At 43.0% G+C, this 13,748-nt stretch overlaps 1 protein-coding gene across 2 annotated transcripts in view; it reads left to right on the top strand.

Annotated features, from left to right (window-relative positions):
- Positions 1–13,748, top strand: part of COL5A1 (collagen type V alpha 1 chain) — a 236,137-nt gene that overhangs the window by 123,818 nt on the left and 98,571 nt on the right. For both annotated transcript variants that reach the window (XM_069747489.1, XM_069747488.1), the window contains exons 10-13: positions 217–258; positions 4,880–4,942; positions 7,208–7,282; positions 11,390–11,482. In XM_069747489.1, the coding sequence (XP_069603590.1) occupies positions 217–258; positions 4,880–4,942; positions 7,208–7,282; positions 11,390–11,482 (273 nt within the window). The remainder of the gene's footprint in view (positions 1–216; positions 259–4,879; positions 4,943–7,207; positions 7,283–11,389; positions 11,483–13,748) is intronic.

Genomic DNA, 13,748 nt, shown 5'->3' with positions numbered 1-13,748 from the left:
TCCTCTTCTGGAATTGCACAACACAGCCTCTATAATTGGACATCTTGTATTAGTAATTGTGAGGTCTTTTCCAGCCTGTTCATCGCATAAGCTTTAGTTTTGTGTATTTTTTTTTGCATTCATGAACACCATGAAAATATACTTTGGATATCACTGAGAACGGGCTGAGTGCAGATAGCAAGGATACGTTTCTCATGTCTCTGTTTCTCCTTGCAGGGAATGCTGATTGAAGGTCCCCCTGGTCCAGAAGGCCCTGCTGTGAGTTACTCCATCTTTGTATAGGTTTAATGCCAAAATAAAAGCTCAGTTACACGGAAACAACAACTTGTCATGGAAATGGTAAATGACTCCTAGTATTAGAGTACAGCAGGACTATAAATAATCCATTGCTGTGGGGCCCTACACTTAAAGAGAGCCGACCCAATAATATCCCTCCCAACCCCCCAATACAAAGGGAGAGTGGCAATAAGCCGCTGGGCGACATCTCTGAGGACAAAAGGATTGGACTTGTTGATTGACATCTGCCTTATCCTTCTCTCCCCTGATATCTGTCGGGGGGGACTCTATTTACATTAAATGGTCGGTCGGGGGACTCTATTTACATTAAATGGTCGGCTGTTTTCAAATTGGGAGGTTCTTCCAGCATTGATCTTATGTGCTTGGCTAGATTAAAGCTCATTTGAAATGTTTTTCGGAGCTTCTGTTCATGAGATACAATAAAGAACATCACAGTGATTGCAGCTCTGACATCTATAGGTCAATTTCCTCCAGAAATCACCAGGAAATCTGCAATGTGAGCAGACACTGGTAGAAATATGTTCTCTAATATACAGTACAGACCAAAAGTTTGGACACACCTCATTTAAAGATTTTTCTGTATTGTCATGACTATGAAAATTGTACATTCACTCTGAAGGCATCAAAACTATGAATTAACACATTTGGAATTATATACTTAGCAAAAAAGTGTGAAACAACTGAAATTATGTCTTATATTGTAGGTTCTTCAAAGTAGTCACCTTTTGCTTTGATGACTGCTTTGCACTCTCTTGGCATTCTCTTGATGAGCTTCAAGAAGTAGTCACCGGGAATGGTTTTCACTTCACAGGTGTGCCCTGTCAGGTTTAATAAGTGGGATTTCTTGCCTTATAAATGGGGTTGGGACCATCAGTTGTGTTGTGCAGAAGTCTGGTGGATACACAGCTGATAGTCCTACTGAATAGACTGTTAGAATTTGTATTATGGCAAGAAAAAAGCAGCTAAGTAAAGAAAAACGAGTGGCCATCATTACTTTAAGAAATGAAGGTCAGTCAGTCTGAAAAATTGGGAAAACTTTGAAAGTGTCCCCAAGTGCAGTGGCAAAAACCATCAAGCATTACAAAGAAACTGGCTCACATGAGGACCGCCCCAGGAAAGGAAGACCAAGAGTCACCTCTGCTTCTGAGGATAAGTTTATCCGAGTCACCAGCCTCAGAAATCGCAGGTTAACAGCAGCTCAGATTAGAGACCAGGTCAATGCCACACAGAGTTCTAGCAGCAGACACATCTCTACAACAACTGTTAAGAGGAGACTTTGTGCAGCAGGCCTTCATGGTAAATTAGCTGCTAGGAAACCACTGCTAAGGACAGGCAACAAGCAGAAGAGACTTGTTTGGACTAAAGAACACAAGGAATGGACATTAGACCAGTGGAAATCTGTGCTTTGGTCTGATAAGTCCAAATTTGAGATCTTTGGTTCCAACCACCGTGTCTTTGTGCGACGCAGAAAAGGTGAACGGATGGTCTCTACATGCCTGGTTCCCACCGTGAAGCATGGATGAGGAGGTGTGATGGTGTGGGGGTGCTTTGCTGGTGACACTGTTGGGGATTTATTTAAAATTGAAGGCATATTGAACCAGCATGGCTACCACAGCATCCTGCAGCGGCATGCTATTCCATCTTGTTTGCGTTTAGTTGGACCATCATTTATTTTTCAACAAGACAATGACCCCAAACACACCTCCAGGCTGTGTAAGGGCTATTTGACCAAGAAGGAGAGTGATGGGGTGCTACGCCAGATGACCTGGCCTCCACAGTCACCAGACCTGAACCCAATCGAGATGGTTTGGGGTGAGCTGGACCGCAGAGTGAAGGCAAAAGGGCCAACATGGCTAAGTATCTCTGGGAACTCCTTCAAGATTGTTGGAAGACCATTCCCAGTGACTACCTCTTGAAGCTCATCAAGAGAATGCCAAGAGTGTGCAAAGCAGTCATCAAAGCAAAAGGTGGCTACTTTGAAGAACCTAGAATATAATACATAATTTAAGTTGTTTCACACTTTTTTGTTAAGTATATAATTCCACATGTGTTAATTCATAGTTTTGATGCCTTCAGTGTGAATGTACAATTTTCATAGTCATGACAATACAGCAAAATCTTTAAATGAGAAGGTGTGTCCAAACTTTAGGTCTGTAGCACATTATATTATATCTCTGTGCTCTCTAACCTTCGATTCTGTGGCTGATGCAAAACCACAATTCCCAGCATGCCTGGAGATGTCATTTTACAATACCAAGTTTCCCATAAATAAGATTTACTCCAAAAAAAGTCCTAGCATGGATTTTACAGGATTTTTGGAGTATGCTTGAAATATAATGCTTCCTCCAAAATAAGCCCTAGTTTCACTCAAAACTGGCATTTGGCGGGAGGAGAACACTGGTTAATTGCCAAGGGCTCCCCAATCAGAGGCCCCCCAGCATTTTTATTCCGAGGTATAAACTGACAATGATGTAACCAGAGGTCAAATTTAAGTACAGAAGTCAATAGGAACTAAAGACAAGAGGAACTGGTATGCGGGGCCAGCATTAGGGGGAAGGAGAAAAAACTGGGCAATTTCTCGGGTCCCCCATTCTTTGAGTCTCCCAGTATTTCTGTTCTGATATTAGGCTGGTATATGCAGTGTGTGTGTATATTTACGTGTGTGTGCAGTGTGTGTGTGTGCAGTGTGTGTATGTATATTTACATGTGTATGCGCAGTGTGTATGTATACATGTGTATGCACAGTGTGTATGTATACATGTGTGTGGACAGTGTGTGTATGTATACATGTGTGCGGGCAGTGTGTCTATGTATACATGTTTTCATGAATAAAAGCAGAAAAGGATCCTCCGCACAGCTGCTATATAGTTAGATTCTGTACGTAACACAACCCAAATCACTACGAGAGCCGGCATGAAAAAATATACCTTTTACAATAGAAACGGGGTGCAGCCTCCAAAGTAATGCATTGCAGTGCATGAAGAGGTGCACTTACCCGTATATAGTAGTCACAATTTTTATTCGGACATGTGGGCAGTGTGTATGTATACATGTGTGTGGTCAGTGTGCATGTATACATGTGTGTGGGCAGTGTGTATGTTTATATGTGTATGGGCAGTGTGTATACATGTGTATGGACAGTGTGTGTAATGTTTACATGTGTGTGGGCAGTGTGTGTAGTTATACATGTGTGTGGGCAGTGTGTATGTATACATGTGTGTGGACAGTATGTATGTATACATGTGTATGGGCAGTGTGTAATGTATACATGTGTATGGGCAGTGTGTATGTATACATGTGTGTGGGCAGTGTGTAATGTATACATGTGTATGTGCAGTGTGTGTATGTATACATGTGTATGGGCAGTGTGTATGTATACATGTGTATGTGCAGTGTGTGTATGTATACATGTGTATGGGCAGTGTGTATGTATACATGTGTGTGGGCAGTGTGTATGTATACATGTGTGTGGGCAGTGTGTATGTATACATGTGTATGGGCAGTGTGTGTATGTATGCATGTGTGTGGGCAGTGTGTGTGTATACATGTGTATGGGCAGTGTGTATGTATACATGTGTATGTGCAGTGTGTCTATGTATTACATATGTGTGGGCAGTGTGTATGTATACATGTGTGTTAGCAGTGTGTATGTATACATGTGTGTGGGCAGTGTGTATGTATACATGTGTGTGGGCAGTGTGTATGTATACATGTGTATGTGCAGTGTGTGTATGTATACATGTGTGGGCAGCGTGTATGTATACATGTGTGTGGGCAGTGTGTATGTATACATGTGTGTGGGCAGTGTGTATTTATACATGTGTGTGGGCAGTGTGTGTATGTATACATCTGTGTGGGTAGTGTGTATGTATACATGTGTATGTGCAGTGTGTGTATGTATACATGTGTATGGGCAGTGTGTATGTATACATGTGTATGTGCAGTGTGTGTGTATACATGTGTGTGGGCAGTGTGTATGTATACATGTGTGTGGGCAGTGTGTATGTATGCATGTGTGTGGGCAGTGTGTATGTATACATGTGTGTGGGCAGTGTGTATGTATGCATGTGTGTGGGCAGTGTGCATGTATACATGTGTGTGGGCAGTGTGTATGTATGCATGTGTGTGGGCAGTGTGTATGTATACATGTGTGTGGGCAGTGTGTGTGTATACATGTGTGTGGGCAGTGTGTATGTATGCATGTGTGTGGGCAGTGTGTATGTATACATGTGTGTGGGCAGTGTGTGTGTATACATGTGTGTGGGCAGTGTGTATGTATACATGTGTATGTGCAGTGTGTCTAAAATGATTATATTTGAATAAATGTTGATTTTTTTTTTGTTCAAGAATAAATGTGGATTGTTGTTCAAGGAAAAAATAAGACATCCACTGAAAATAAGCCCTTGGCTGTCTTTCTGGGTAAAAAATAATATAAGGCACTTTCTTATTTTCGGAAACACACGGTAGTTGGAGAGTCGCGATCACATAAATGTAGTTTAGTGCGATTAATATTGCTTGTCTCACTTTATCTGTCACTAACATTTCACAGTTGACCCTGATCCATTTTCTCCATCTTACGTAGGGTTATCCTGGGCCTCCTGGTACTTCTGGTTCCCCTGGTCCTGCTGGTGACCCTGGTGAAAGGGTAAGAACCAAATTCTCTTGATTTACCTGCATCCTGTGTTCCTTGGTGCAGGTCGGAGCACATGTACAGTGTATAACATTTGGCATCCCAGAAGCCTTTTTATGTGATGGGCCTGCGATGCTTCATGTTACATGTATATGGCAGAGCCTGTTGTGTGGCCCATGCAGTCCCTGCGGCTCTGTAACATGGAGCGGTGGGCACTGTTTTGCCCCCTGCGCCCACATACTCCAGGATTGTCTCCTCTTGAAGCATTGATTCTAATGCACACAGGTAAAATGTGACCTCTCAGACTTTAAGGCTGGATCCACAGAATGGCTTATTGCTGCTGTCATGTCTGCACTTGCTCTGCCCATAGGGTGCACTTTTCAGCAGATCCTCCCTGTGTCACGTCACGGTCTGTTACATGAAATCTAATGCTCTGTGAGTAGGGCAGGGAAGTTTATCAGGCTTACAGGCCCAGGCCAGGCATTCATTCCACCAAATGGTGGCCAAGCGAAAAGTCTTCATTCCTTATTGCTCCCAGCCGTATACGGCAGAACACATGACATCATCCGTTGCGACTCCTGCATATGGCTCTCATTAGGAACAGGAATTGTTTGCAGGGTGTGCCGTGAGCGATGTAAGCCAACATCGCTCAGACAAGGCGGGAGGTATTGTGAACGATGGGGCAGAAATCCAGTAAATTAACCTTTTCCTGCCTCACAGGGTGACGTGTGTGTCATTTATGGCTGGGTGGCTACAAATCTTCCAAAAATATTCTCTGTGTCCTTAATAAGTGTAAAATAAGAAACTTTGGCAGTAAAGAGATGATACCACGTGCAAACGTAAAGCTGGCTGAAACTGAAAATAATTGATAGGGCCACCCTGTGGCCAAGCCTCGGTACTGCACTGCCATTTATTGCATAGCTTTATTTTCTGCTGTGTACTCTTAACCATTAGACTATTAAAGTATTCATGTTGCATAAATCCCCTCTTCAGAGCTGGATATTGTAGACCAGGAGCCATTAGAGGGTTTAGGAGATGTTGTCACGATCGCCGTACCAACGCAGAACATGTAGGGACCCGTATATGGAAAGCAGATGCATCGAATGTGAATATGAGTGTTTTATTACACCCAAAAGTCATGTATTGTCTTTCTTCCCAGTCTATGATCAGCGTAAAAGTCTCTGTAATTGATCATTGTTTTTTGTTTGAGTCTTGTGTGCAACAGTCGGATAATGTAGTAAACTGATCTCTCCTGACTGATTAATGCTCAGTCATGCATTAAACATCAGGCACAATTGTGAAAGCATCTGGCCCTGACATCCGATTTATACAGGGTTTATACTACAGTCTCTTAGTGCAGAGACAATGGCTGCCACAGTCATCTCTCCGCTGCTTATGAGCAGATGCATATAACATTAGATACGATTACCACCATTCATTCTGATTCTTCATCATATGGTGCAGTCAGGTCTTATGCAAAAAGTAATAATATCAATTTATTTCAGATTGTCCTGCTACATAATCGCCTCACTAGCTAATACAAATTTTTTAAACCTTGGAAAACATTACAATGTATGGGAATTGTGGGCATTCGTTGAGGCGCGGGTGCCCCGTGAGATAAGTTCAGATGCTGCGGATTCCACTCTTGAGACCATTGCCTCCCAGTATCAGCAAGGCCTAGTACTGTAGATCAGGGCTGTCAAACTGCATTCCTCAAGGGCTGCAAACAGGTCATGTTTTCAGGATTTCCTTGTACTGCACAGGTGATAATTTAATCACCTACACAAATAATGAGTTGGTGATTAAATTATCACCTGTGCAGTACAAGGAAATCCTGAAAACATGACCTGTTTGCAGCCCTCGAGGAATGCAGTTTGACACCCCTGCTGTAGATCACTCTTGTTTCAGAATGGTAGCTGCCCCTTTGTCCATTATTTGGTGCTTCCTTGTGTCAGATAGAAACCCTGCACAGGTTAATGCTTTCCAAGAACTTAGATGAATGGGACCTGAGAATAATTTTCCCCATCCACGTCCCATAAGAGCTGCACAAGAGACCAGAACATGATCAAAGGTCTCATCTGACACCAGTGGAGACAGAGTCCACGTATGATGTCTGTGCATTTACAGAACCTGCGTCTCTTGGAACGGGAATGTACAGTGGTTTAGGTTCTGTTCCTAGAGAAGTTCAACCTTTGAAATGTTGAGTTTTATCTGGATACTGAGTAGAATTATTCATGTTGTATTAATGCATTATGTTATATCTGTCTTATCGCCCATAAGGGACCCCCAGGAAGACCAGGACTTTCAGGTGCTGATGGTTTACCCGGACCTCCAGGCACAATGATCATGTTACCCGTAAGTACCCACGGATGTCAGTAAAGGTGCTGTATTAATACATCAGTTTCATCTAGGACATATTCCCATAACTGTTTTTTTCTGCTGCATTTTTTTCTGAAGGTAACTGCACCAAAATACGCAATGGCAATGTGATCGGATTACTGTGATTTTATTGTGGTGTTGCTGCAGCTTCACCTTTACACTGACCTGAGATATAACAGACTAGCATCCCTCAACTGGTGAAAAGGCAGCAGCTGTCAGCTGTACACTATAGCTGACACCCTGCTGCATCAGTCGCAATCAATGTAGGTACCGACCATGGCCATTAAACGCCTTAGGGTATGTTTCCGCGTTCAGGAAACGCTGCGTGTTTGACGCTGCATAGAGACGCAGCGTCAAACACGCAGCATCCAGATGTTACAGCATAGTGGAGGGGATTTCATGAAATCCTGTCTCCACTATGCGTGGTAACACGCATCCGGCGGCCCTGCGATTCCGGACATGCGGCGCGTCTTTTTAGAACGCAGCATGTCCATTTACCTTGCGGCGACGCTGCGCCGCCGCAAGGTATAACACAGGGCCCTATGTGTGGGGTGCGATGATTCCGGATGTGTGCAATGAACACATCCAGCATTATCGTGTCTCCAGAGGGGGGCGGAGCTTTGGGCAGAGCGAGTTTGCAGCTCCGTCAAAACCTCCGGCCATCCTGAACGTGGACACGTACCCTTAGATGCTGCTGTTAGTAGTGACTACGCATCTAGATGGTTCACAGAGTGTGGGGGCTTCCTCTTTAATGCCGTCGGCACCCTGCAGTCATGATTGTGTGGTCCTGATGATTGACATGGCTATTTATGGCCAAATAATGACCATAGAGTGTGCCGGCTATAGCGGCCTGTGCAGATGTTTAACAGCATTTAGGTGGTAAAAATACCAGTTTTCTTTCTTATCATGCCACTTTGATTCATTTCTGAAAAACACCTGAAGGGTTAATAAACTACCTGATGGCAATTTAGAATATGATGAGGGGTTCCGTTATTAGGGTATGTGCACACGTTGCGGATTTGGCTGCGGATCTGCAGCAGATTGGCCGCTGTGGATTCGCAGCTGTTTTCCATGCGGTTTACAGTACCATGTAAATCTATGGAAAACCAAACCCACAGTGCACATGCTGCGGAAAATACTGCGCGGAAATGTAACCTTGTATTTTCCGCAGCATGTCAATTCTTTGTGCAGATTCCGCAGCGGTTTACACCTGCTCCATAATAGGAGGTGGAATCCGCACAAATAACGCACAAGTGAGAAGGAGCCCTTAAAGGGATAAATCATTCAAAGTTTGAAAATTGTTAATTTTTAGAAGTTTTTACTAAATTTATGATATGTTTACTCATAAATACAAATCATATCAACCTAAATTAACCATAAAGATAAAATACAATGTGTCCTGAATAAACATTCTCAAAATCACTGGGATAAGTTGAAACAATCCAGAGTTGTTGCCACATAAAGTGACTCTGGTAAGATTTGAAAAATTTGGCCTGGTCACAAAGATGTGTTTTGGTGCAGCATTTTTTTTTATTATTATTCATTTGTTAGTGTAGAAATATTGGGTTTCTACACCTAACAACTTAATTGCCTTTGTTAAATGCATTTTTCAGGCTCATTATAGAAGTCTATAGGGAGAAAGCACCCCAGAAAATGCACAGTTCAACAGTGTATTATAGCACACCGTGTGCAGGAATTTTCATGAAATCGCATCCACTTTACTTGAATAATTAAACACAGCAGATTTTCTGATTAAAAAATGCAGTGGAAATAAAAGCCCCATCGTGTTTATGCTATATGTGACCATGGCCTCAGGCCAGGGAGTAGAGATGTGTCCATTCTCCTAATGGTAGGGATCGTATAATACATCTTATGGAGATCTGCATTAATTAGAGGAATGGGTTACACGGACCAATAAGACAAGAAATGGCTTAAAATTCACAAAGTATCTGAATAATTCTACTCTCGCTCGCCATTGTGATTGTATCAATCAGCAACAAGCAGCGCACAGGCGCCGGTCTGATCCCCTTGGTGCTACATTAGGGAACAATTCTTATTTTGTGGCATAGTTTCTGTGAATGCAGCTGTCAGAAATGTTTTCTGACTATTGTCGCCGAGCTGCTGGAAGATTCCTATTAGTAAGAACTGCTGTTTGCATCAAAAGAACAATCATTTGATTCAAGCTGTTTCATAAAATGTCACGCTCCTGCCAAACCCACGTGGAAATTACATGTATCGCTTGGTTTAAAAGACCTGAGAAGCCGTAAAGCCTCTAAGGCTGGAGTCACACACAACGTATAAAAAATCGGTCAGTATTACACAGACGAGAATCGCATAAATATTCCCTGGGCTCAAGTATTCGTGAAAACATATATACAGGCTATATATATGATAGCAGAATAGCCAATAATTAAATTGTCGGGATCTGCAAAATCATTACAGAACCCGACAGGATATAAGACATGGTTTACATGCAGTAAACCATTGCATATCCATTAGATTTATATATGTCCCTCACTAATAATGTTAGAATTGTCTGTGCGTAAAATTTTGGAGCTGTAGGTGCTAAATTAAAGGATTAATTCACGGAAAAAACTGGCGTGGGCCCCCGCGCAATTTTCCCCGCCAGAGAGGGAAAGCCAGTGACTGAGGGCAGATATTAATATCCTTGAGAGGGGCCATGGTAATTGCCGCCCCCCCCCCCGGCAAAAAAAATCTGCCCCCAGCCACCCCCGAAAAGGCGCATTTTGGCACTTAGCCTCTCTCTTTCCATTGCCCTGTGGCGGTGGCATATGGGGTAATAAGGGGTTAATGTCACCTTGCTATTGTAAGGTGACATTAAGGCTGGTTAATAATGGAGAGGTGTCATTAAGTCACATATCCATTATTAATCTAGTATGAAAGGGTTAAAAATACACACACATTAAGAATAAAGTCTTTTAATTAAATAATGAAACACACAGGTTTAACATCTTTATTACACTCTAAATCCAGGCGAAGCCCTCGTTGTTCTGTAAAAAAAAAATCCAAAGTAAAAAAGCAACAATATTCCATACCTGTCCACTGTGCAGTCAAGTCCCACGCTGCAATCCATCTCAAGGGGTTAAATAGTTTACAACCAGGAGCAGTGCTAATGCTACTGCCCCGACTGTAAACCACTGTGTAATGAATGAGAAGCTGCCTGCGCAACCTCCCTGCCTGACCGGACATGAACTCATTAGCGTGGGAAAGTTTCTGAACATTTTCCCACGCTGTCAAGTTCACCGCGTCAGGCAGGGAGCCTGCACAGCCTCATTGACTACTGCTGACTTCACTTAGGCTGCCGCAGATGAGTACGGTTTTGAGCACACCATCTAGCCATATCCTTAGTAAACAGAAAAGTAAAGTGTGAGCTAGAGATGGCGATGAATTTGAAAATTGTTATTATATTTAATATTAATATTTTGCTACCCATGATTATCTCCATTTTCATTCTGTGTAGTTTTTGCCTGTGCCACTAGAGGGAGTAGTGTGCAGGATTATAATGGTACCTAACCTAAAAGCCTCCAGTACCTCACAGGTTAAACTTGCACTCGTTAAGCCTTACGTCTGTGGCTCATTGCCCTCTCTTTGCTGCAGTAAAATCCTTGAGAAATAAATGTGATTTATCTATAATTCAATACACAGCAATTTCATGGAGTCTTGATAGGGCCTTTTAAGCAGGAATAAATCTAAGATCTGTTTTCATAAAGGGAGCAGTTTTCATCCTGCATAAAAGCAGCACGGGCAGAGGCGGAGGTGGGGATAAAAACGTCACTTGGTTTGTTTGTAGGCAACAAAATGCTGTTTTTACTGCCTACGCCTAGAATAAAATGCCGATCCAGCTTCACTGTAGGGGACGACCAGGTGGGCCCTGAGCCAGGGCTCGACTTTCTCTATGGCCTGGTGCTCTCACCACAGCATGTATAAATGTAACTGGGCAATCATATATTCATCCCTTACATTACGTATGTATGCTATAGACCCCTATATCTGATTGTGTCTTATGCCTATCAGCTTTTCATGTTCTGTTCTATTTTTTTTTTCTTCATTGTTTTTTTTTAGTTCCGATTCTCAGGGGGAGGAGATGGTTCCTCCAAAGGACCCCAACTTTCTCAACAAGAAGCCCAGGCTCAAGCCATGCTACAACAAGCTAGAGTAAGCACGCAGCTTTGTTAGTGCTGACATGCGTGTGTAATGTGTAACCTGTCTAGTGGTTAATTATGGTCATATATGACGAGCCGTGCTGCCTTGTAACCACTATTGGTTTTCCTTCACATTGGATGAAATTCTAGTTTATTCTTCATGTGAATTCTCACAGGTAAAGACCTCAGAGGGTTTTATACTTCTTAGGGGGCCGTTCCGGTTGCAAATTTTCCCAGTGGCTTTTACCTATTTTAGTGTAGCAGGGGTGAAATCCATGGTGCATTCACATTGAAATCTGCAGCAAAATCCCCCATACTTTACAATGCAGCTATGCTTGTATAGATGGGTTATTGTGCTCCCCCATACAGTGCAGCTCTGCTTGTGTACAGGGTGGGCCATTTATATGGATAGACCTGGGTGGGAATGGTTGGTGATATCAACTTCCTGTTTGTGGCACATTAGTATATAGGAGGGGGAAAACTTTTCAAGATGGGTGGTAACCATGGCGGCCTTTTTGAAGTCGGACGTTTTGGGTCCAACTTTATAAATGGCCCACCAGGTGTATCCATATAAATGTCCCACCCTGTAGATGGGTTGTTGTGATCCTCCATACATTACAATGCAGCTCTGCTTATGTAGATAGGTTGTTGTGCTCCCCATACTTTACAATCAGCTCTGCTTATGTAGATAGGTTGTTGTGCCCCCCATACTTTACAATCAGCTCTGCTTATGTAGATAGGTTGTTGTGCCCCCCCATAGTTTACAATCAGCTCTGCTTGTGTAGATAGGTTGTTGTGCCCCCCCATAGTTTACAATCAGCTCTGCTTGTGTAGATAGGTTGTTGTGCCTCCCCATACTTTACAATCAGCTCTGCTTATGTAGATAGGTTGTTGTGCCCCCCCATACTTTACAATCAGCTCTGCTTATGTAGATAGGTTGTTGTGCCCCCCATACTTTACAATCAGCTCTGCTTATGTAGATAGGTTGTTGTGCCCCCCCATTGTTTACAATAAGCTCTGCTTGTGTAGATAGGTTGTTGTGCTCCTTCATACTTTACAATGCAGCTCTACTTGTGTAGATAGGTTGTTGTGCTCCTCCATACTTTACAATGCAGCTCTGCTTGTGTAGATAGGTTGTTGTGCTCCTCCATACTTTACAATGCAGCTCTGCTTGTGTAGATAGGTTGTTGTGCTCCTCCATACTTTACAATGCAGCTCTGATTGTGTAGATAGGTTGTTGTGCTCCTCCATACTTTACAATGCAGATCTGCTTGTGTAGATAGGTTGTTGTGCCCCCCATACTTTACAATGCAGATCTGCTTGTGCAGATAGGTTGTTGCCCCCCCCATACTTTACAATGCAGCTCTGCTTGTGTAGATAGGTTGTTGTGCCCCCCCCCCATACTTTACAATGCAGCTCTGCTTGTGTAGATAGGTTGTTGTGCTCCTCTATACTTTACAATCAGCGCTGCTTGTGTAGATAAATTGTTGGGCCCCCCATACTTTACAATCAGCTCTGCTTGTGTAGATAAGTTGTTGTGCCCCCATATGTTACAATGCAGCTCTGCTTGTGTAGATAGGTTGTTGTGCCCCTCCATACTTTACAACCAGCTCTGCTTGTGTAGATAGGTTGTTGTGCTCCTCCTTACTTTACAATCAGCTCTGCTTGTGTAGATAGGTTGTTGTGCCCCCATATGTTACAATGCAGCTCTGCTTGTGTAGATAGGTTGTTGTGCCCCCCATACTTTACAATGCAGCTCTGCTTGTGTAGATAGGTTGTTCTGCCCCCCCATACTTTAAAATGCAGCCCTGCTTGTGTTAAGTTGTTGTGCCCCCCATACTTTACAATTCGCTCTGCTTGTGTAGATAGGTCAGCTCTGCTTGTGTAGATAGGTTGTTCTGCCCCCCCATACTTTAAAATGCAGCTCTGCTTGTGTTGATAAGTTGTTGTGCCCCCCATACTTTACAATTAGCTCTGCTTGTGTAGATAGGTCAGCTCTGCTTGTGTAGATAGGTTGTTGTGCTCCTCCATACTTTACAATTAGCTCTACTTGTGTAGATAGGTTGTTGTGCTCCTTTATACTTTACAATGCAGCTCTGCTTGTGTAGATAGGTTGTTGTGCTCCTCCATACGTTACAATGCAGCTCTGCTTGTGTAGATAGGTTGTTGTGCTCCTCCATACTTTACAATTCAGCTCTACTTGTGTAGATAGGTTGTTGTGCTCCTCCATACGTTACAATGCAGCTCTGCTTGTGTAGATAGGTTGTTGTGCTCCTCCA

Source organism: Ranitomeya imitator, chromosome 2 (genome assembly GCF_032444005.1).
Source record: "Ranitomeya imitator isolate aRanImi1 chromosome 2, aRanImi1.pri, whole genome shotgun sequence".
Lineage (NCBI taxonomy): Eukaryota > Metazoa > Chordata > Amphibia > Anura > Dendrobatidae > Ranitomeya > Ranitomeya imitator.
The sequence above is the reverse complement of the archived record's forward strand: the minus strand, read 5'-3'. Positions and strand labels throughout refer to the sequence as shown.